Genomic DNA, 23,750 nt, shown 5'->3' on the forward strand with positions numbered 1-23,750 from the left:
CGGGAAAACAAAACGCCACAAACGCCCTCCACGTATTAGATGGGCGAGAATAGAGAAGTAAGATGGCGGCGGTGCACTGCAGCATTTATCGAGGGGAAACTGGGAAGCCAACAGGAGCTTTGACTGGCATTGTTGCCTTTCATTGCTCTTTCTTTTTAAGCCATATAGGAGAGTTTAACATGCGAGCAGTAACACTGGTTATGTATTATCACGGAGCTCTACATAATCTCTGTTTATGGATTTTTTTTTAAACAGGGTCTTTGCCAGGAACAGCGCTTTGTGACTGTCCACTGCGAAAATGCCTATTTTTACACGCCATCTACTCAATCCTGTGCTGATGCCTGTCTGATTTCAGACATGTTCAGTGGCCTACGCGTTACAAAAAAAAAAAATCATCATTGTCGTCATTATTGTCTATTGTGGCTCTGTCATGACAGAATTACTCATTTCCTTGTCTCAAATAAATAAATCACAATCCCCTCCCTAACGATGAAATTTTCTGTTATTTTAATCGGTAATTTTCATGAGAATAAGAATGTATTAAAATCTTGCTTTTTATGATTTGCGCTGTGGCTTTGTTGTGAGAGAAATGACACATTCCCCTAGCCACATTGAATGTCCAATTGTGGAAAAGGGGGATTGGGAGCTCTTAAACATGATAAATCGACTAATGGTGCCAGCAACCTGTTAGCCTGGGTCCTTCTTTGTATTGAGGATCAGTGTTTGAGGTGAAATTAGGCAGCTGATCTTTGTTGTTTCCTGTAAGCATACGCTGCAATCAGTGGACTTGAAATGGGGAGTTTGGACTTCTTTTTAAGCAAACCCTTGGCTTTGTTGATTATCCAAAGCTGAGGTCAGTCCAGACAATCCCTGGCCTTTGAGTCCTGTGTTTACATCAAAGACACAAGCATGAATAGAGCGAATTTACCCAAGATGAGATAAACGAGATAAGACTTGAAAACGAGATGTTATAAGTTTTTGATCTTGTTATGGCTTGCTTTTTCTCGGCCCTTGATGACTGGCACATACAAACGCTTCTAAACACTTAGCCCGAGGAAGCAGCTTTTCCTGACAGACCCGCCCTGTACACGCTGGCCGCAGTGTGGAGCGTGGGAGTTAGATGCCAGTCTTTGTCTATTTCCAAATCCTTGGGAAATGGCTCTTGGATGGGTGCTGGTAGCCTGTTTGTGTGCACACTGCAGTGTTTCAGCCTGGGGGTGGACCAGCCCTCTCCCTTTATTAGCAAACCTTAATGCCATTATGCCTGTTGGCAGTGCCAGTGCTTCGCTCTCTGGCATGCTCTCCGCTGCTCACACTGCAGTTTGAGGTCTTTGAAGGAGAAATCCACTTGACACTAATGTGTCCTCTCTCATTTTCCATTTTCTTATTTTCCGCTTTCTTGAGCTCAATTTCACCTGCATGGCATCCACTTCTGTTCCAGTTTGAAGTTGATATTTTGCAGAAGGCCTTTTTGGCAGCCCTCACAGAAGGAGGGGGTCGTTTTGTGTTTAACCCGGTGTCTCCAGCATATTTGTAGACTGAAAAGCAATTGCAAGTGAGTGAGTTTTAACTCTGAGAAATGTGCGTGATTGTCGACTGTCAAATTGGTCTGGGACTGACACCGAAAAACCTGCTGTAGTTTTTTTTTTTTTTCCTTTTTTTTTTCCTTTGTATGTTAATCTAGAGCTTAGACAATTAGTCCATTAATTGATCAGTCATTCCATGGAAAGCATCAACTACTCGTAATTAATTAAAATCCTCTGTTTACAGCCTGTTTTACAATGAATCGTATTGATTTCTCATAAAGCTGTTATTTGTATACGAACCGGGATTACTCGATTTCATGAATAACCCTTCAAATTAATTACTCAGTACAGATGTGCACTCAAATCAGTGGTTTGGATGTTTTTGGAAACAAATACTTGAGCTCTTAAGTGATACATTGGCTCATTGCTAAGTGTAGTGACCAAAATAATCAGTTTAGATTTTTCAGTTCTTTTTAATCATCAAGAATTATTTAAGTGAACTGCCAAGCAATTGAAACTAGTGCTAGGCTGTCAGGCTGTAACTTTTTTTCCTGGATATTGTCATATGCCCTTCTTTTATCTGGCTTTAATCCCGCCTCCCCTACCAGCTGTGATAATATTTGGTTATGAAAAATACTGGTGCAAACAGCACATTGTCCATCCTGGTTGTGTCAACAATGACGACGTTGATACCGCAGCACTCCCAGTTAATGCCTCTCCCCTCCCCGTCTGACCAAGAGAAAAGAATTCCTGACCTTTTGTTTCTGTTGTGGTAAACTGGGATGACACCTATCTGCTTGTTGTCTTTTGTAGCTTTGTGTCTGTCTCCACCTAACGAAACCTGAGACAGCTCATAGGGGTTTTTCTTTCCAAGTAATGCGCTGTCCAAAACAGCAAACAGTGTTCATTTCCCATTGTATCAGAAATGGGTGCAGTTCACCAGTCACTCTGTCAAAAAATGGTCCTCATTGAATATAAGTGAATAGAGCTAAATGGCCAAGGCAATTACAGCTGAATGTAGACAAAGAAGCCCAGATTTTAGTAAATTAAGATGTGAAAGGAAAGTCAAACATGCCCAAAACACACCAGCACAATAAACCTTTAGATGAGTTGACTCAAAACTGAAAGTTAGACACGCATGCTATCAGGTGGCTTGTGGTGCTGTGACGTACCTAATACTTAAAGAGAAGTCTCTTACTGTGATCAGTTTTGCTTCTAATAAAGAAGACACTGTGAGACACTGTGAAACTGTAAGTTTAAGTATAGGAGGGTCTGTTTAGAAATGGTCTGCCTCAACCTTATTCTAGCGTTTTCCTCTCTAGGCTCCCTCCTTTTCAAAGCATGGTAGGAATCCGGTAGTGCAGAGGCCAGTAGCGAGGTCAAAGGCTTGCATTGTGTACTTCAGCCTGCTCTCTGAATGAAATATTGTGGACAACCACAAGAAGGTTCGAATAAATCCATCAAGTATCTGATGGTTGGACTTCCTTTGAAGTCTGCAAAGTATATCTCTGCAGGTGCATTAGTACTAGTAGTCTCAGGGTTTTTCCATCTAGTTTTAAGTTTAGGATTGAGTCAAGAACCTGCTACACTGACTGTAATGAAGAGTAGTACGAGGCATAAATTGCCAAGTTGTATAGGGGAGCTTTTGTTGGTTTTCTTTTTGGTTAATGTGCGGTTGTGTTAACCTGACAGTTTTTGATGACTCTGTCACACCACGGCGCCTTCATTTTCAAGACATTGTGTCTCGCTAATGCGATTCTGCAAGTCAGTCCTCCAGAAAAAGCCTTCGCCTCTTCTTCCTCCGCCTCTTTGTGTCTGGCTTATAATTAGCTCTAATAGGTCAACATGTACTTTATTCTCAGGTTGTCTTCAGGGAACATTCTTCCTCCTCCCTTTTTTTTCCCACTACACGGCAGCACCATTCATCACTATTCCACTGTTATTTCCATCTGTAAATATCAACGCGCCATGAAGACAAACTCTTCATTTCTCTGCTGCTGAGTAAGCAGCTGTTTGGTACAAAATCTGAATAATAAGCTGAGAAACAAGTCGCCCTGACCTGCACAATCATTCAGCAGCTGCGCAGAGTACATCCAGCACAGTAGTCATGCCACATCTGAAAGTGCATCCCTGCCATTTCAATGCGTCAAAGCTCCATCACGAGTGCAGCATCGGTTTGGCTGTGATTTGTTGTATGGAACTGGCTTTCCACTTAGATATGACCTGCAGTGTGATGATCTGACCAATGACAATCATGTTTTTCTTTTCTTTTTTTTTACCGCACAAATGCAGCCCTATCAGAGCAGGATGGATGACTCTGCATGATAACTAAGTGTATAGTTTCACAGTGGTGTAACACATGGTGCTGCAGTCATTATGTTACTATATATGAAGTCCTTCATTATCATCATCATCATCATCACAACTATCATGACTCAGACAGGACTCAATGTGTTTGACAGGCTGCCTTGCTTGGAGGTTTGTAATGAACCAGAGAGGATCTTCTAAGCTAACCTCAATACTCGGAGGTCCAGCTCCCATTTTTGTGCTGGCGAGGTTTGACATTTGCTAAGGGGTCTTGACATATATACTGCAGCTCTATAAACTCAGGTTCATTAAACTAGAGTGCCAGTTTAATGGTACTTGTCTTTTCTACCCCACTATGAAGGATGGTGGGGTAGAAAACATCTGTCGCCAGAGACATTTTAAAAGAGACAATTCTGCAAAAGGAAGGTAGGTGGTGGAATAAAACCTTTTTGTGGTCTTGGTGACGATTTAAAATTAAAGTTAATTTAGACAATGCTTCAAAAAACTGTTCAGTTATGTGCCTGGAGGCCTTGGTAAGAAGCCTGCTGAGAAGAGAGACTTGCTTTGCTAGGACCAGGTTTGATTTGCAAGAAAGTCTTTGTAAGGTTCTCGCTGCCTCTCTGCTTGCTCTCCTGTTTTCTTATTTGCCGACCATCCAAAAACATGCTGCACCATCACAAATCTGACGCATCACGATTACATTTCAACTTAAAAAGTAAATGTTCTTTAATCATGAACTTGCAGGGCACAGTCCAGAAATGGCATTATGCTTGTGGTGCTAATAGTTTTCTCCTTGCTGATGCTGTTGACAAAAAAGGTCAGAAACCTTTCGAACGCACAAATTAACAATCAAAAATTCAGGTTGCAGTGATTAAATATGTCCTTTGATAATTGTGGATTAAAGATTTGATTTTTGGCCTATGAACTGAATTTTAAATCATAATTAAATATGCATGCATCTTATTTCAGCTCCTGACAAGGTATACACAAGCAAACTAATGAACAGCAGAGGCTGAATCTTTAAAAGTAACCGTTCAAATGTTTCCCAGAGCCACAGTGCGGCTGGAGATGGAGTTTCCATCATTCTCGTATGCAGCTTTTTTTTTTTTCTTTCTTTTCATTAAATGAATGTAGACTAAGAAAGTGCTTTGCCTCAGTATGTGTCTGATTACTGCAGAGGTTGTGGGCTTTTTCTAAGATGGGTGAATCTTCTAGGGAAAGTTCCTTCCTAAGGAATGGGGGGGGGTTGTTCTGTTTTTGTTTTTGGTTTCACCATCTCTGTCGATGCATAAAAAGCCACAAGGGTCCTTGTTTTTAAAGCTTATATTTCATCACTTACAGAAATGATCTCATCCTCTCCTGTCTCGCTTCCCCCTTCGTCGTCTTGGGTGTTCATGGTTGCCATAGCAGTACAGCCTTCTCCCAAGTGCCTGGTATAATTAGGCTTTTCCATGTTATTCCCGCTGTTCTTCTTACCTGTGTCTAGATTTTCATCACAAGAATTTGTCACTTTTTCTTTTATTCTGAAAAACCCGTGCTTTCCATGTGTTACTGGTGTGCTTGTACATGGAATGGGATGGAGATGCACAGATCAGAGGGTTTATGAATCTAGTACCTCTTCATGTCAGGCGGCACGCCATCAATTGTAGATGACAAGTGCTCTCGGAGTCCAACTGTGAAATTGGAACACTTGTTTCAAATGCTGTGTGTGTGCGTGTGTGTGTGTGTGTGTGTGTGTGTGTGAGAGCATGATTTGTGCTGTGTGCAAGCACAGTGGAGATTTGCACCAAAGAGCGAACGGGAATTCTTGACGGCATTGTGCTATTTCTGGATCCCTTTCCTGTTTGGACTCCATGATAGAAGCGGGCTTCCTGCATTTGTGCAGTAAACCGGACCGATGCAGAACAAGCCATGTGTGTTTGTGTTTTTGCGTGGATGGTGGGAAACCACTCATTAAAAAATCCCAATTGTTTGAAATGACAATGACAAACCCTGAGCTGCTTTCATATCCGTTTGAGATTTTAGAAACAGAATTTGCCCACCTTGCTAAGCTGGTCAGTTTGTTGTCCTCTGCATGTAATGCAGTTAAGGTTAAAGCAGGAAAATAAGAACACTGTATAATACTAAAATCTACATTGCAAATACTGGTGTGGTGCTTTAGCATGTTTGTCCCCCCCCTTCATTTACCTCCTGTCTAGAGATCACCAAGACCCCAGGCTCCTCACTAGAACAAATAAGACATTTCTTTTTAGCTGTGATTTTTTTTTTTTTTTTTTTTTTTTTTTTTTTTTTTGTCTCCCATCAATTTTGTGCCAGCTAAATATGCAAACATAATGTTAAGAGCTAAAAGAGACAGATAATTTCTGTTTCCCCAGGTACAAATCGGGGTGTTTTTTTGTTTTTAAAAAAAAAAAAAAAAACCCAAAGCAGAAGGACAATCAAATAATCAAATACTAAATGAGTATCGACAGCAGCCAGCTGAATTATTTTAAGCAGTGTCCTCTAAAATTGATGCTAATGAATACATTACGAAATGTTTTTTTCAATGGGTGGCACAGTGGTAGCGGTTTTGTCTGCATTGTCGTCTCACAGCAGGAAGGTCCTGGTTCAAATCCTGGCTCTACCCTGGCCTTTCATTTCTATGTGGTGTTTGCTTGTCCTCTAAGTGCTACCAGCGTCCTCCCACAGTCCAAAGACATGCATGTTAAGTTGATCCATAAATCTAAATTGGCTGTAGGTAGTTCAAGTCCTGAAAGTGTGTATATTGACTCTTTTTGGTTAAAAGTGCACAAGTTTTAGTGTAATATTCTTTGAGACTAAACAAACCCCAGCAATGCCCGTCTATTTCCATGCCCATCAGTTATAATTGGAAATTCTGTTTTTCCTTTGGTCCATTTGTGACCACAAGGCTTTAACTTGTTGTGGGTTGGTTGGTTTTGTAACTCTGGCCACTGACAAAAAAGCTGACATGGTGATAAAAGTCAATAACATTCAGAAATGTTTGCCCACATAATTAAACATTTTAATTACAAGAAGCTGTAAAAAAATAAAAAATAAATTCCCACCGCAGTCCTGCAAAGAAGCGTTTGACAGAAATATTTAGTGTATTTGTGCATATTTCTGTTGAAGCAAAAGCGGTTTTGGTAATCTCTGATCTAAGTTTATAAATTAGTCACCGTATTTGTGTGTCTGTGGGCATCAGCGATCAGAGGTCCATCTGTTTATGTTGGCATGTCACTGCAAAGTGACTCCTGCCTGAGTGGTGTTGAGGTCAGGGCCAGTTTACCAGGCCGGTACAATGGCTTAACGTTTAACACACACAAACGCATGCACACGCAGTGATGTGCAAGTTACAGATCAACCAACCCACTTCCTTTCAAAGCTAAGTAACCAGATGATGAAATTCCTGCTCCCTGGCGACTTGGATAATGGTGTTGCCGCAGCCAGAGGGAGGTTATAACAAGCTGTTCCCCGGGGTTGAGACCAGCCTCTGTGTCCATGGTGATTATAACTAAGGAAACCAAAAGTCCTTCCATCACCTCTAGACAAATTAAATGGGCAGAAGTTAGATGTGTGTTTCTTACACACTTCTTAATCAGATTTTAAACAGATTTGTCTGAGATGCTAATTCCAGGGGAACCCCCCGAGACAAAGCTTAATCGCACTGAATATGAATGAAGATAATTCTTCAAACAAACTTAAATTCTCCTCTCAGACTGTTTGCAAACTTTTTAAGATGAGGACTGTGGGATAAGCCGCGAGTAAGGAAAAAAATAGATGGCATGCACATGAAGAGAACATATCAAGAACACCAGTTAGGGTGTCGTTGTGAAGGTCATCGACACAGACAGACGCGCTTAAAAGGAATTAGCCGTCAGTCTTGATCCGAGGAAACATTTGATTGTGTCAGTTTATTCTTTAAGCAGAAATCAGTAAGGAAATCTATATTTATCCCATACTGATGCACATCTATCGATATTTTTGTTTTTTTTGTTGTTTTGTTTTTTTTAAGCAATCCCTGAATGGACATGATGCACTGTTGTTGAGGTGCTCGGGTTTCATTAAAACCTGATTTAGCTCCATATGCCCCACCTGAAGCTATTGGAGGATGAGCTAAGCAATCATCCTGCTCCCAGATTTTTTTTTCCCTGTTATATATTTAGATCAGAGCTTCTGTCCTGAATAACCTAAAAATATTTGATGACAATGTTTATTTAGTTTTTTAGATCTACTCTGTAATTGAATTTCTGGTCGACAGGGAGGGTGAGGGGAGGGGAAGCAGGCCTGACTGCCCTGTAATTGGTGAAACACTATCCACTAGATGTGCTTCCCAAACATCAGGTACTGGTAATGTTATATACACACCAGTATGATGGGATGCCATTCTACACACACTTTAGGGCAGGTCAGAGGTGATCTGGGGGTTTGGGTAACATCAAGGCCAGCTTGTCGTGCCGATGCAGACTCGCACATACTGCAGCACTTCCATTACCTCGCCGGTCTTATTTAATTCAGTGATGCATCTTGTAAGCAAGCCACAGACAGCCGGGCTTCTGCTCGATTCCACCGCAGCTGATTGATTAATGACTGGAAGGAAAGCCATCTAAGTTTGCAGTGCATCACACGGCATCTAATCTGAATCTCAAATGCTGAAAGCTTCTGAGGTTAATGCAGCAAAGTCATTATTTGCATTGTTAAGCTGCCATTTCTCGTGTATCTAAGTAATTGTTAGGCATTTCTAAACACTCACCACTCGGTTGACGTTATCATTTGTCTGTGGAACATTATGTACCAGCTTGGACAATAATGCCTTGTTTTGTTTGCTGCTAGCCTGGACATATAAAACCAAAGATGCCTGTAAAAGATGCGTCCCAGAATGTGTGTGGGGCTCCTGCAACACATTGTGCACTCCAGGGAGTCTCCCCCTGGAGGGAGAGCTGATCTAAGACACCCTCCCTCTTATTCCCCCCCCTCCTCCTTCCACCAGCCCCACCACCTTCACCCAACTCCCCGTGGCAGGCCTGGGCCACACAGATAAGACTGCACAATTAATAGCGCTTCAGGACCAGTGCCCATGGGGGACACTTCAAAGATTGCGTTTGTGTGTGTCTTTTGGTGCGCTGGAATACATTAAACTATTTCCGTGCTTCTCTGTGAGTGAGCCGCGTGCGTGAGAAAATGGATTTATTTGCATTTCGTATACATGCGATGTAATATTTCTTTCTCTGACACCAAAGGGGTAATAAACTTGTCCCTGCTTTTCTCTGCTATTAATGCAGATAATCACATCAGTGAATGCAGCAGTCACAGGCGGCTCTGAGACGGGAACGGTTAGGCAGTTTACCATAAAGCGGAAGAATTTATTTAAGAAGTTATGTCTTTATGACTCCCACGTGTGGAGTGGCGTGCAGTGGTATAGATCGCTGGGCATGTTTGGTCCTCTGAGAGTCGAGGAGCAGATAGTAGAGTTTACACCGAATTTGTTTTTTCAAGGTTGAACTAATTATTTCAAAAATAATTTTTCTTTTAAAGGAGATTTAAAAACAAAACAAGATTTTGGGACATTTTTAAGACTGTATGGTGTTTTAAAGTAGCCTTATTACCATTTTCTATTTATTTTTTTTAATGTTTAAAAAAATAGACTCTGATTAGCCCATTGGGAAGTGAATACACTTATATATTACTTATACAATAAAGCATAAGTGTGTGTGTTTTTCTTATTTTACAGATGTCAGCATTTCCCTGTTAATTAAAAATGTCTGCTATGCTTTAATGAATAAAAATCCAATAAATAACCAGGGGCTTTTACCCAGATGTCTATCACATAATTTAAAAACTGCATTTTGTAGGGAAGTATCGTTATTTTCAAATAAAGTTTAACACTGGATCTTTTTAAAATTCAGATGTTTTACACTCATCATCCAACTATATTATTTTATGTTACAATAAATCATCATATATTGATCATTTCAGACAGAATGAGGAAGGAAAATGCTGGAATAAGACAGGGTTATGATGCAGATATTTACAGCATTTTTTTTAATTTTTTTTTACAAGGATACAACAATTAGATAAAAATAATTCAAAAAGCTTTTAAAGTACATATTGTGCATTTAAGCCCCCTTTCCATTAGTACCTACTCAGATCAACTTGGCACGGTTTTGAGGGTTTTCCATTAGGTCGCAGTACCAGGTACTAAAATAGTACCTGCCCGGCCGGGGTTCCAAACGATCTGATCAGATACTAAACTGACATTGTCGGACTGCATGCCACCGATTGGCTGATCACTGGCGTCACTGGATGAGTCATGTGAGCATCTCGTTGAGGAAAAGCAAAACTGCCATTTTTGTAACCCGACAATAGGGCTGCCACAAACGATTATTTTGATAGTCGACGTAATCGTGACTAGTCGGCTAATCGTGGCAGCCCTACCCAACAACGAGGGAAATGGCTACAAAAAACAACGTCTTGGTCCCAGCAGGTATATTGTTTCCTCTATGTCCACCTTTGTTGCAGCGTTCATGTTGCATGCTAATTACGCAACGGGACGCTCGGTAGCATTGCGGTGATGACAACCACGAATATCCTGGTCGTACTAGATTGTAATGGAAAACCATTCGAGTCAAGTTGTGGCGAGTCAATCCGAGTAGGTACTAGTGGAAAAGGGGCTTTAGAGATGCTCTCCTGCAGACCTTGGTTGTAACTGTTACCTTCCCATCGACACCTGTCCAGCCATTCTTCACTTTCTGTGGGTGAAGAGGTCTTGGATATTTTCTCTCTTTTAGGGTCATTCTCTGTAAACCTTAGAGATAGTTCTGCATGAAAATCTCAGCAGATCAGCATTGTATGAAGTACTCAGACAACCAAGGCACATTCAAAATGAGTTAAATCACCTTCCTTCCCCATTCTAATGCTCAGTTTGAACTTGAGCGAGTCATCTTAACCATGTCTACATACCTAAAGGCACTGAGTTGCTGTCATGTGATTGGCTATTTAGATATTTGTGTTAATGAGTAGTTGAACAGCTGCACCTATTGTAGTGGTCAGTATAGACTAGGGGTGGGGGAAAAAATCGATACTGTGTAGTATCGTGATATTTTGTTTGCTAATAATGTATCGATACAGGGACAGCAGAAATCGATACTTTGTTACAAAAAAAGTTTTTGTGGACTGGAACTCTGACTTCAGAGCATGTTGATCCTTTTTCTGAGCAAGAATCCTGACATTCCTTCACTGTCCAAATGTGTTTAACTTGTTTTTTGGCAGCAATAAACATGACAGTTTACTTATTTTAATTTAAGACATGTTTTATTTTAATTAAGTTTAAAACTTTTTTATTTAATGTAAAATTATATTTTATTTTAATTTACTTTCAAGTTCTTCAGTTGCTGAATGGGCTGCATAGTTTTCATAAATTGCATAGTTCAGAATAGCTATAATTGTACCAGATGGTTGCATTCAGTTAAGTTGGACTAGACTGTAATGCAAACCGTTCAAGTTTGTCAACAATAAAACTGACTGAAATGAGAGAAAGACTGAGTGTGAGACTTTGATATTAGATAAAATGAATATTGATAAAGTTTACCTTTATGTACAGAATCTGAATATTGCAAAATATTTAAAAAATTGCAATAATATCGTATCGTACGCTAAGTATTGTGATAATATCGTATCGTGGGATGTATGGCGATTCCCACCTCTAGTATAGACATACATTTGCAATAGACCTATGTAAGCATGACAGTCTTGTGGCAAGGTTCTCATTTGTTTTTAGTCTATAAAGGTTTATATAAAGTTTTAATTCTGCTTTTTTAATTCTCTTTTTCTAAACTGTGCATGCTACTTTGAATTTCTGTAATAAATTAGGAGAAATAAGCAAGTCTTCCCAACTGAGAACCTGTAACTTTAATGTCTATTTTTGTTGGGGGGGGGAAGGCTCAATCAGTTAAAACAAAAAAATTTAAAATTAAAAAGTAGCAGGTTTTCTGTTGATTTATAAAATGGTTCATCAGTAATTAGTTTTAGCACTAATCTAACTACTGATCTTTAAATCAAAAGTGGGTGAACCAAAAAAAAAGACCACGACCAAATCAATTATCCCTTAAAGCAGAACATTTGACAGTCACACGATGAGGAGGACGATGATGATGAAGCAAAGATCACGTTGCATGAGTCTAAGATTTGTCAGATGTGATGGAAATGCATCCATGTGTGATTTTTACATAATAGCGTGACAGAAATGTGGGCCGGTTGAGGTGAAGCGCCGCACTGATCTTGTCACTCTCATCAGAACCCTCTGTGGGGTAGCACACCACTCTAGAAAATTGCAGCAGGAAATAATCTCACTTTAATTGCAAAACTAATATAAACTTGTATGTTATTGCATTACATTATTGGATTTTTTTTTTTAGCTTGTTTTTTTTTTTTGTGCATTTCTTTTTACTGGAGGGTTAACAATGTCCTTTTTATACTTAGATTATCATGGTGATGTGCTTTTTAGGGCTTGATAACGAGCTGTAACAACCTGAACAAAAGACTACACACAACTTAATGTTGCTGCGACCGCGCCCGGTAGCTCAGCTTTATATTTTCTCTACTCAGTTGCAGTAATTTTGCAGTTTTCTGCTGAGAAAGGGCACATGAGAAGATTTCGTCTTCTTTTTTCTGGTATTTGTTTGACCTCTTAAACTGGAGCTCTCGAATTTCTTGCTCTCATTTTGATCATACAATAGGCTCCTTTCATCAGTTAATCTGATTAATAAAAGCAGCCTGAAGCTGAAAGCTGCTTTTTTTTTTTTTTTTTTTTTTTTGATGGATCACTGCTTTAGTTGCATCACTTTTCAGGGAGAAATAGCATACCAAGCAGTATGTGACTGGATTTTCTGCTGACTTTAATTGAACTATCTTCACAGGGTCAATCTCATATACCATCACCCTCCTTTCCCCTAGCTTATTCCCTGTTTTTGCCGTGATGCCTATCATGCCAGATTGAGACCAAAGGGGGATATTTCTCCTGGCCGTGCTGGCGTTCTAATCCTCAGTGCCCAGATTACTGCTCCCTCCCCTCTGTGCCAGTCTGACCGGCTGGCAGACTGGAAGGACTGTGAACTGGAGACGTGATAGGATAAAGACAGAGCGAATGAAGGAGATGAGGGAAGCCTGGTGTCTCCTCGTATAATGTGCAACACTTTGTTGCTGACGTGTGTCACCATTTTATTGTGACTGCCTTTTATTGAGTCCATCTGTTGCCTGCTCGGGGTAGATTCTAGCTCACAAGGTTGTCTCTGAAACCAGAAGACAACAACAAAATAAAAAAGAATGGCCTTTTTTATTCAGCCCATCTTTCATTTAGAGAGGATTTGTAAACTGGAAAATGTGTGCAAGTCATTATTTATGTAGCTACTAGAAGATTCAGCATGAGAAATTCAGTGGTTCTTTCTAAAGAACTGATGTAATCGACTACAAAATTCTTTTCAGCTTCTAAGCTTTTCCTGACACCAAAGCTTCACATCTTATCATCTGTCTCTGGCCCTTCATTCTCGCATCCTTTCAGTTTTACTAAGAGCCTGACCTGCTCGAGCCTGAAGGCTTATTGTCCAATTCATCTGCCCTCCCATTTCTCTCTGTCTCTCGGTATTGTGGTTATTGTTCTTTCTCGCACTTGCTTCTCTCTCGATCATCCAGTGATTCTGATTTATAAGCTTGCTGCGAAGCCTTGGCCGACAACCCACTTCCCCTCCTCCTCCATCAACAGAAGACGGAGCGGTCGAGATATAGCAGCGGCGAATGAGAAGGAAGAGAGCATGATTAGCTGGGGTACGATTTGCCAACCAAAACAGTTCTACACACAGAATTTAAATGCCAGCAAGCGGTCGGCAGTAATTTCCCTACCTATGCCCCAAAGCAGAGAGGAAGTCGGGCTTTTTTTTTTTTTTTTTTTTTTTTTTTTTTTCTTTCTTCTCCCCTTTTCTAGTACGCGGTAGAGTAAGGCCAGAGGGTGGAGAGATACGGTCAGAATTGAATTGGGCACCCAGAGTTTTAATTAAAAGATAGTGTATATGAACTACTTTTTAAAGAAAAGTTTCCATTCTTACTTTGCCCTGGGATTTTACTATTAGTGAACAGGGCGGACTGTGATCTGTGTCTGATGGCTCACAGATGGCAGTGTGGGAATCGAGCAGCAGACCCTTAAATAACCCTGGGTGGTGCAGATGGCTTAGTGTCAAGACCAATGGCCACCAGTGTTAAGCGTCATTTGTGGGAGATGAGGAGGGCTGCGGCTAATGGGGGACTTTACACCCTACTCCGTGTGTGGAGATGGGGATTTACTGACTTTGGCGCTACTACATGCTGCCACTTATGTTGATGAGTGGGGGATGTGAACTTTTAAAGGTGTGCATATTTGACCCATGTCAGTGTAACCTGAAAAGAGAGAGCGTGTGTGCGTGTGCGTGCGTGCTGTGGTTTCATTTCAAACACATTATTACACTGTTTTTATTAATTTGGTTTCTTTTTCATTGTGATGATAAAATGATGTTACTGTTAAGTTAAATGCCTCAAAACAAACGACATTGGACATTAGCCCATTGGTCTAAAATGCTAAAGCTTCAGTGCATTTGACAGCCATAAGACGCCATATTTGGACTGTAGACAGTATAAAACATGGATTAAGCCAATCTAGAAGTGCGTTAAAGCTGCATTCTGTCTGAAGGCCACCAGATGGCGATAGTTGTGGTTGCAAAAAGACTTGCGGTCCAATAGACGCCTATTTGAAAACCATTAAATTTTAGGAAAGCCCTTGCACCTCGGGTGGAGTTGCTCTCTTTGCATGCCCTTGTATTTTTCTATGTTTTATGTGTAAAACAGTTGACAAGAACAGGATGCTAATGATAAAATACATTGGTTAGCCTCATCTCACATGTTTGTAAGCAGCAAATAGTAACTTATAAACGCTCAGAATTTAAGATTGTTTATCATTAATTACAATGTGTAAGTGCGATCTTGCAGAAATGCTTCATCATTTTTGATCAAGATTATAAATTTCTACTTAATCCTGCTTTTTGTTTTCACAGTAATTGTATTTACTGAAATAAAAGGGCTGCAGATAAATAGGGGTAAAATCTAATTAGTTTTTCGCAATGAATGCGCTCTTTGAATGGCCCTTTAATGGTTTCAAGTCTATAATTGAGAACTACCAAGATATGTGATCGCCTTCATAAGAATCTGATTAGTGTAAAGCAAAACACTCTGTTTATACTATTTGACAGATGGATTTACTACTGCTAGCACCTATGTATATAACAGTTTTCTTTTAACGGTACAAGTTTTTGTTTTGCTTTTTTAAAGAGCCAATTGAATACATTTCAGCTCGATATGTTTCAGATGTTCATTTCCCAGCTTCACAGCAGTAGTCCTCAGCTGCATTACAGCTTACAGGTAGATTTTTATTGCGTTTGTGTACCTGGCAAGCTTTCTTTTCTGCTTTACTTGGCTTTTCTGAGCGCCATCAGGTGAGAATAGAAAATGAAGTAACGGGTCCAGAGAGGGCTGCCATCTTCTCCTCCTGCCAAGTGTGTAAATACAATATGTGTGTAAATGGGACATAATGAAAGCTGATATAGTTCATCTCTGTGCCGATAAACCAGATACTCGCTAAATTGATCCAAAGGTTTGAGTTTTCAGCTTTAAATTGAATCCAAATTGATGGCCCCCACCAGCCATTCTCATATTGGAAGAGAACTTTATGCCCCTGGCTGCTTGGAGAGAATCAAGTCTGGAGGGGGGAAAAAATATGCTATCCATCTCACAAAACAACATTTGTTTGCCTGCCAGTCCCTTCAAAACCATTAACAAGATTAGGGGAGCACACAATGGCAACAGCCCCCTCTCTCCTCTCTCTCTCTCTGTCTCCTTCCCCACCCTCCTGTATTCCCTCCCATTTTGTTCTAGCTCATTTGCCAGTACAATGCAGACATTCAGAGGTTTGTCTGCACCTCCTCTCCTAGGGGAGCTCCAGCACAAAACCTCCTTATGCGGGCAAGTCAGCAGTGGCACACGCAGAGGAGAGGCACGAATCGACAAACACCCAGGAGCGTAAATTAATACAAAAATTAATACAGTCATGCCAAAGGCAGACTTTCTCTCTTCCATACACGAACACGCACGGACACACACTCCCCGTGCCTGCAGCCAGCTTGTTCCCAGAGAAATGAGCCAAAAACAAATCAACAGAGGGTTATATAAACACTATACTGTCCTGGAAAAAAAGGCAAAAACATGAGCAGAGATATACCCGTGAATAGGGTATAGCACAGGGCAGTTGAGTGGGTGTATGTGCGCATGTGGCTGAGCATCATAGACAGCAGAGGGTGTATTAGATTGCCCCAGGCCTGTTGTCTGAGGTAATTTATTCTTGTAAAGATATTGATTTTTATTTTTCCCACCACCAAGTCCATCACTTCTGTTTCACTTATTTAGATCTGTTATTTTCATCGTTTCTGTTCAGCAGGATCTTTCTGAACAGTGAGCAATACTGCAGCAATAAGTGTTTGATTGCACTGTTAAGGGTTTTATGGCCATAAACCTACATTTTTGATGAAATCTGACGGGGGTACAGAAAAAACTTGCTCCAGCGCTCCCTTCACGAACATCTTATCTTCGGCTTTCCTCATCTTCCCCTCATTTCCCACTTCTCATCTTAAACCAGCTCGTCTCATCTTACTTTTCATCTAACGCACTAATCTCTTCTCCTCTCCCGACCCTCCTCTATCTGAGTAATAAAATTTAATTGCATCCGTCTTGCATTTTTCAGCACGAGTGCTCAAGGAGCTTTACGTGAGTTGTATATCTCATTAAATCTCTCGCTCTCTGTTTTCCCCCTTCACCCCTGCCCCGCCCACCCGCAGGTGCCTACAGATGTTTCGATGGGCCTGTTGGCAGAGCCCCAGGTGGCCATGTTTTGTGGTAAACTCAACATGCACATCAACGTCCAGACTGGCAAGTGGGAGCCGGACCCCTCGGGCTCAAAGAGCTGCATCGGTACCAAGGAGGGCATCCTGCAATACTGCCAGGAGGTAAAGTGTGTGTTTTTGTGGGGCGGAGGTTTCCTATTAATCAACTGATATAAATCTTTATTGTTTTAATTGTAATAAAAAGGCCCAAAGGGGGATACTAAAGACAGGGGGATACACACTGTGAATGTCAGGATAGTGTGATAGAGGGGAAAACGTCAACGGCTATGTGGTTATTTTGTTTTGAGTGGGGAATGAGTCTAGATGATGATCTTGGGATGTGGTGACGTGGGCGATTTTTAGTAGATTTTAACCATTAGATTGACCCTCTGAGAGCACTGTGTGTAACCTCTGTAGGGTCCAGATATCACCTCATGCTACCAGTAGTGACAGTGACCCCAGCCAAATGCAAAACTAGTGAACAAACAGTCAGAAAAGATGAGGAGGGAGAACATGTTAGCAGCCTGCACCAGTAAAACCATTCCTGTTTTAGTGGTTGTCTCATTGTTGCCTTGTCTAGGTGTTAGTTTCGTTAACACCAAAGATGAAACTGATGAACAGACCCCTTCTGCTACTTAACTGACCTGATCAATATCCCACAAGTTTAACTGGATTGATGCTGTAGAAGTGTAATAGAGAAGTGAATAGTGAACAGAGAAGTCTGTCACGAGTGGGCTACACAGTCGGCAAGCAGATTTGTTTTTAGTCACCAAAATCCCCAGTTTGGCAGGATGACATGATGCCAAAACTCTGCTCAGTAAAAAGCTGCTTAAGTCCATGTGACTTGGCTTGTAATTAGGCAGCTTGAAAGTGAACTAACCAAAAGTTTAACGTGAGACGGTGAGCTCTTTTTCGTTGCCGTTGCTGTGGCTGTTACATTTCACTGTGACTTTTCTGCAAACACAAAACAGGAGCTTTTCATCTGGATAATTACAGCAGTCTCACTTATCAGTGTGTAAATAATCTACGATAAAAGCAATTCACCTGATAAAAGGAGGTGAGCAGTCTCTGGGGGGGGGGGAAAAATTACAGCAAAGGAAAATAAATTTACCCTCCCATTGTTTACACTGATAACAAATCTTGTGATAAGAAACAAATGCTTGCCAAGTCCCAGCTTTTTATGCAGTTTGAACTGCTGATATTAAAGACAAAAAAGGGAAAAGATTGAGAACCTTCCTCTTATAAGCTGAACAGAGGAAAAAATACGACTTGTCTACGGTGACAAGGAACCAAGAAGGTTATGGAAAGACTTCTTTTTTTTTTTTTTTTTTCCCCCATCGCTTTTGTGAGAGGCGTGAAGGCAGAGAAAATAGAAGAGGAGGTGTCATGAAAAAGAACGAAGGGAGAGGGATGACATGCCAACTCAGAATATTGTGTAGAGGCAGATGTCACGCATGGCTGAGAATATAGAGGTAAACACAGCAGTCCTGGTAGGCAGGAACAGCATCGAGGAGCACTCCAGAGCTGTGAAGATTGTATCTCGGGGGGGATGGAGAAAAAGCAAAACTATTCTGAAAGGAAAGGTGTGGTGGATTCTTTTTTTTCTTTCTTTCTTTTTTAAAGGCAATTTAAAAAGGGAAGGATTGATAATCTTTAAAATAGATTAGCAAACGCTTAATGGCTGTAACTATGTGGCTAAGAAGGCATGACTAAAGATGAGCTCAGCATCATCAGTTTGAGCTCACTGTGGCCAAAAGTGTGACAAGCTGACTATTAAGTCATTCAAGCTAATGTTAGGAAAGCAGGTGACACGTCCCTGCTCAGTAGATATAGTGTCCCATTGTAAGACTTAATGTTGTGTGTACAGGTTTACCCTGAACTCCAGATTACCAACGTGGTGGAGGCCAATCAACCAGTCAGCATCCAGAACTGGTGCAAGAAGGGGCGCAAGCAGTGTCGCAGTCACATGCACATCGTGGTGCCTTACCGCTGCCTAGGTGAGTCCACTCAGTTTTCACACAATCTGCCAGATTTACTTAACACAAGCAACATGGTGTGTGAGCACAATCCCAAAGCAGCGCTCATAGGTGTGGTTAGTTACTTCTAAACCCAAATTCACTGTAATCCTCACAGTTTTCCTTGGGTAGGATATATGGTTTGATGCATGCAGATTGCATGGCAATGATGACTACATTATTGGGATCAAGACACATGAGGACAGGAGTCAGCTGCCACAAATCATCTTGATTTTTATATTTTTCCACGTAACGTCAGTTCTGCTTTCCTGTTGGCTGGTCATGGCAGCAGTCAGATTGTGAATAGGATCTGTCTTTGTTCACAAGACTGGTGCAGTGGCCAGCTTTGAACCTCCCACTTTAATGGTTTTAATGGGCAGAAGAGTTCCCCACTTTTTGTTTGATGTTGGTCCTCTCTTGTCTTATAGAGGCCAAAAATCTCTCGGTTTATATGAAGCTCTGATTTTACTCAAAAGAGCTTTTTATGAGATGAATCAGTGTTTGTTGAAATTTGTCTGCAGCCAGTCGGACACAAGATTCCGATTATGTGTTAAATCTAAACGTGTGTATGGTTTTTGCCGCAGTGGGAGAATTTGTGAGCGATGCTCTGCTTGTTCCTGATAAGTGCAAGTTCCTGCACCAGGAGCGCATGGATCAGTGTGAGAGCCACCTGCACTGGCACACTGTAGCCAAAGAGGTGTGTACACACTTGCACACACAACACACCCTCCTTTAATGACTTACACGAGCATGTACTGATCCGCTTTGTCTCGTCTCAGTCCTGCGGAGACCGCACCATGAACCTCCACGACTATGGGATGCTGCTGCCGTGCGGCATCGACCGCTTCCGAGGAGTGGAGTTTGTGTGCTGCCCCGCTGAGGCGGAGCGTGACGCCGATAGTGCTGAGCAGGATCCTGATGATTCTGATGTCTGGTGGGGCGGAGCGGAGACCGACTACTCTGACAACAGGTACGCACTCGCACAAATAAATGAGGCCAAGGCAGCAAAGAGCAGAGTGATGCGTCAGTGTTTAGGTGATCGGAGGCGAAGCCGATTTAATTTGTAGCTTTGCCACGTGGGCACAATTTCTCTTCTTGAAGGGAAGCTGCAAAATGGTTATATCATAGTCTCCGTTCTTCTGCCTCCCTCATCCTTCTCATCTACCTCCTCCTTCATTTTTTATCTCCTTTCCCCCATCCCACTTTTTTTTCTTTCTTTTTTTTCCACCATATGTCTCTTGACTCCCTCATGCTTCACCATTTCCCCTTTTTCTTCTCTCCTTTTCTCCCAGTATGGTGCGTGAGCCAGAGCCAGTGGAGCAGCAAGAGGAAACAAAGCCATCTGTGGTAGACGAGGATGAGGACGAGGAGGAAGAGGTGGAAGAAGAGGAAGAGGATGAAGAAGAGGACGTGCTGGACAATGACCAGGATGGAGATGGAGAGGAAGATGAGGAGCTGGTGGACGACGAGGACGAAGAGGAAGACAATGACAATGATGACGACATCCTCGACTCGCTCATCGACGGTGAGCCGACTACCAACGTTGCCATGACGACAACCACCACCACCACCACAGAGTCTGTGGAGGAAGTTGTCAGGGGTGAGGATCATCAAGTGTTTTTGTTAGTCTGGTAAATAAAAGGCTGGAATATGTGAAACGTGCTTAATAGAGCCGTCAGGTGACTTGGAGATTTTGCATTTAGATTAATGTGGAACAATCGCACAACAAGCTAAACATGTTTTGATTTTTTTCTGTTTTTATTACCCTGCAAAAAATTTTTATGCTTTGCTGAACGCGATTGAACCTCGTGTTCTTCACCAATTAATTTCCTGCTGTCATTTTTCTCAGCGTGTTCATTTGTCATCTCACAGCTTTCATTAGCCACGTTTCACTAGAGTCAGAATTGGTTGTACAGCAATGTTTCTACATTAGCGTTAAATTGGTCTAAAGATTCAAACCCAGGCAGCATCAATAATGCGCAAAACTTAACTTTTTTTTTCCAGATGCTGTATTTATTTTTGTGTCCTTAAATTTAAATCTTTTTTTTTTTCTTTGCAAAGACATCAATCAACGATGACACTCCAGCATGATTAACTACAGAGGTTTTCTGGGAATTTGTGGTTGATAAGTGTGTGTACGTGTGTGTGTGTGTGTGTGTGTCCTCCAAGATGTGTGCTGGGCCAGTGCAGAGACAGGTCCATGCCGGGCGATGCTGCCCCGCTGGTACTTTGACCGCGAGGAAGGCCGCTGTGTTCAGTTTATCTACGGCGGCTGTGGAGGCAACAGGAATAACTTTGAGTCAGAGGCGTACTGCCTGTCTGTCTGCAGCAGTGTCAGTAAGTCCAGCCTAAGGCAGCGTCTCGCTGGCTCAATTGCCAGTTGTTTTGTCCACAACTCCTCACTCTTTTTTTTACTCACCCGGTCTATCCCAGCTGTCTACTAGCCGCAAAACAAGTTTCCGAAGTTTCTTGCTCGCTGTGCCTCTCCTGCCTAACCGTTTCCTCACACTCTCCGTGTGTGTGTGTGTGTGTGTGTGTGTGTGTTTTTCCGTCAGGTAAATAAATATGTTTGCACCAAAAACTGACTCTACCTCTCCCGCACTTCTATTAAAAACACCTGCCTGACTGCCTGCACACTCACTCTTGCCTTTACTTTCACACCCACCGATGTCAGTGAGCAGGTTGGGTCCTTCTGGCGTGTCACGCCGAGCGTTTTGTGTGGGTGCACCTGTGCTTTAAAGCATTTCTATTTTCCAATACATTTAACTTTGGAACAGGTTGAACGTAGTTTTGTTTTGAAAGCTGTTAAGAGCTGGACATGCCTATTTTTTATTTTTATTTTAGCAGACAGCGCTGGAGCGAGGTGCCAACGCCTAAAAGCTCCAGTAACTGGTTAGATACACAGGGCTTATTTTCATGGACAGTTTGCTCCATGAACTAAATGGCATGCTTTATATTGCAAGAGCTGCACTGCTCTCCCCCTATGAAGCCTGTAGGATAACCAGTATAATTTCTATAATTACAGCTATTTCATGGCCATCATCTTATATATGACACTGCAGCATGAATACGATGCATAAAATCATCCAGGCACAAATAAATTTTGCAATAATCCTCACTCCGTTGCTTGTTACGCCCTCGCGTCCCTGATGTGGTGTGGGCTTGCTTACATTATTTCGTCCTCATCGCTGAGGAAAAAAGTTAAAGTTAATTCAGTCAATTCACCGAAATCAGATGTCAAATTACCCTTGTGCAATTTTGCAGAATGTGACACATTCCCCAGGTAGAGGTAAGGGGAAAAACTCATCAATGCAACATTACACGCTCACAGAGCATACCTGCCTCCCATCTCCACATTGTGATGATTGATTATCAGTGGTATCGCTGAAAATGGGGATGATTGCTCAATTATTTATTCTATATTTTGCTCCCACCTTGATGATACGTTGAATCGTCAGAGGTTTTTAATGGAAACTTGAAACTTGGGGGAGGAAAATTATTTATTTTCTGATTTATGTATTTTTCAGCGCCTCTGTGTTTGGTTAGACGCAATCACTGAGTCACAAACTGATTGGATTTCAAATGGTAACTCAGCCCTGGATTGCCAAATTACTTCCCCCTTGTTGTTGTTTACAGGTGTGCGTTTGTGTGTGTGACAGCGTGACATTGATTTCGCTTTTTCACTGTGTAAGGGTCAATGACCTTGCTCAATATGTGTGTTGGTGGTTGTGTGCATGTGTGCCCTGCGGCATTCTCTCTTTCTCCCCGTATTGTGATCTAATATAATCGATCATGTGTGTGAGTTCAGGATTTCTGCTCTGCTCTGAGCATGGTTTAGGTAAGAAAATGATGCACTGTAACCTTTGCCCTGAAGTCACACACATACACAGGCTCCCCACTTGGATGTTTTCTTAATTCATTCATTCACATGCAGACTCGGTGAGGCTGACATCGTGAGTTCTCTGCAGGGGACTGCAGGAAAACAATTACACCAACGCTACTGCACTGACAGATCAGTTTTTAGCGAGACATATAAATCCTAGCGTGCATGTTCCTGACATCTTTGCTCTATTCAGTCATCTCCTTTGTTACAATGCTTGGGTAACAATGCTTATAGTCCTGTCTACAAAAGAGCCTATTGTGTAGTGAGAAGTGGGTATTTTTGAAATGGCTCATATTGAAATTGGTTAGTTTCCCGTCCTTTTTTTTTTTTTTTTTCCTTCTTCTTCTTATCAGCCCTTTAGTGCAGTGCATTGATTTATTACTTGTCCAGGTAATGGAAACTAGCTATTGTAAGAGGCTTTATTTGGAAAGCACTTCATATTTTTGTGCAGCTATGAGATCAGTTAGCAAGGAAAACAAGGATAGAAATCAGGACTTAGCTGTTGAGTTTATAATGAGCAGTAAATCGATGCCATTATTAACATTATTATTATTATTATTATTAATTTATACCCCGCTGTAGCCTTTACAGCGCAGGAAAAGGCCACACCAATAAAGTGGAGCAAACGAAGACTAATTAAAGGGAAAAGATCACATTGTTATGATTACCGCAAAAACAAAGAATGCTGTAGAATCACTGCAGACGTGGATTATATCTAAAGAGGGAATTACTGGATCGCCACCCTAAATAACATCAAGGAACATTAAAGGGACATTTCATCCTGCATTCACACACAAATACATTAGAATGATGATTTGAACTGAATCAGTGGGGAACTGCTTTACAGGGACGTCTCCAAGCCTCTAATCCTGACATTTGGCCATCATAACAAACCCTCACCTCTACTCTAATTCAAAATTCAGCCTTAAAACCAAGATTTAATTCTTAAAACAGGTCTTAGAAAAGCTAAAATCTGGTCAAAAAGTGCAAACCTTCACAACATTACATCAGTATGATGCTCCAAAGCTCTTACAAATACAGCCGGATAAGTACAAGGGTATGTGACAAA

General features: G+C 41.4%; 1 protein-coding gene across 2 annotated transcripts in view; it reads left to right on the forward strand.

Moving 5' to 3' along the window:
* appa (amyloid beta (A4) precursor protein a) overlaps positions 1-23,750 on the forward strand; it is a 36,214-nt gene that overhangs the window by 1,214 nt on the left and 11,250 nt on the right. The window contains exons 2-7 of one of the 2 annotated variants that reach the window (XM_085348979.1): positions 16,739-16,906; positions 18,651-18,780; positions 19,383-19,495; positions 19,578-19,768; positions 20,091-20,398; positions 20,968-21,135. In XM_085348979.1, coding sequence (XP_085205105.1) covers positions 16,739-16,906; positions 18,651-18,780; positions 19,383-19,495; positions 19,578-19,768; positions 20,091-20,398; positions 20,968-21,135 — 1,078 coding nt within the window. The remainder of the gene's footprint in view (positions 1-16,738; positions 16,907-18,650; positions 18,781-19,382; positions 19,496-19,577; positions 19,769-20,090; positions 20,399-20,967; positions 21,136-23,750) is intronic. The other variant, XM_085348980.1, reaches the window with a different exon arrangement.

This window comes from Diplotaxodon limnothrissa, linkage group LG23 (genome assembly GCF_057381915.1).
Source record: "Diplotaxodon limnothrissa isolate DT_005_m linkage group LG23, D_limnothrissa_male_GT1.1, whole genome shotgun sequence".
In the NCBI taxonomy this organism is placed as follows: domain Eukaryota; kingdom Metazoa; phylum Chordata; class Actinopteri; order Cichliformes; family Cichlidae; genus Diplotaxodon; species Diplotaxodon limnothrissa.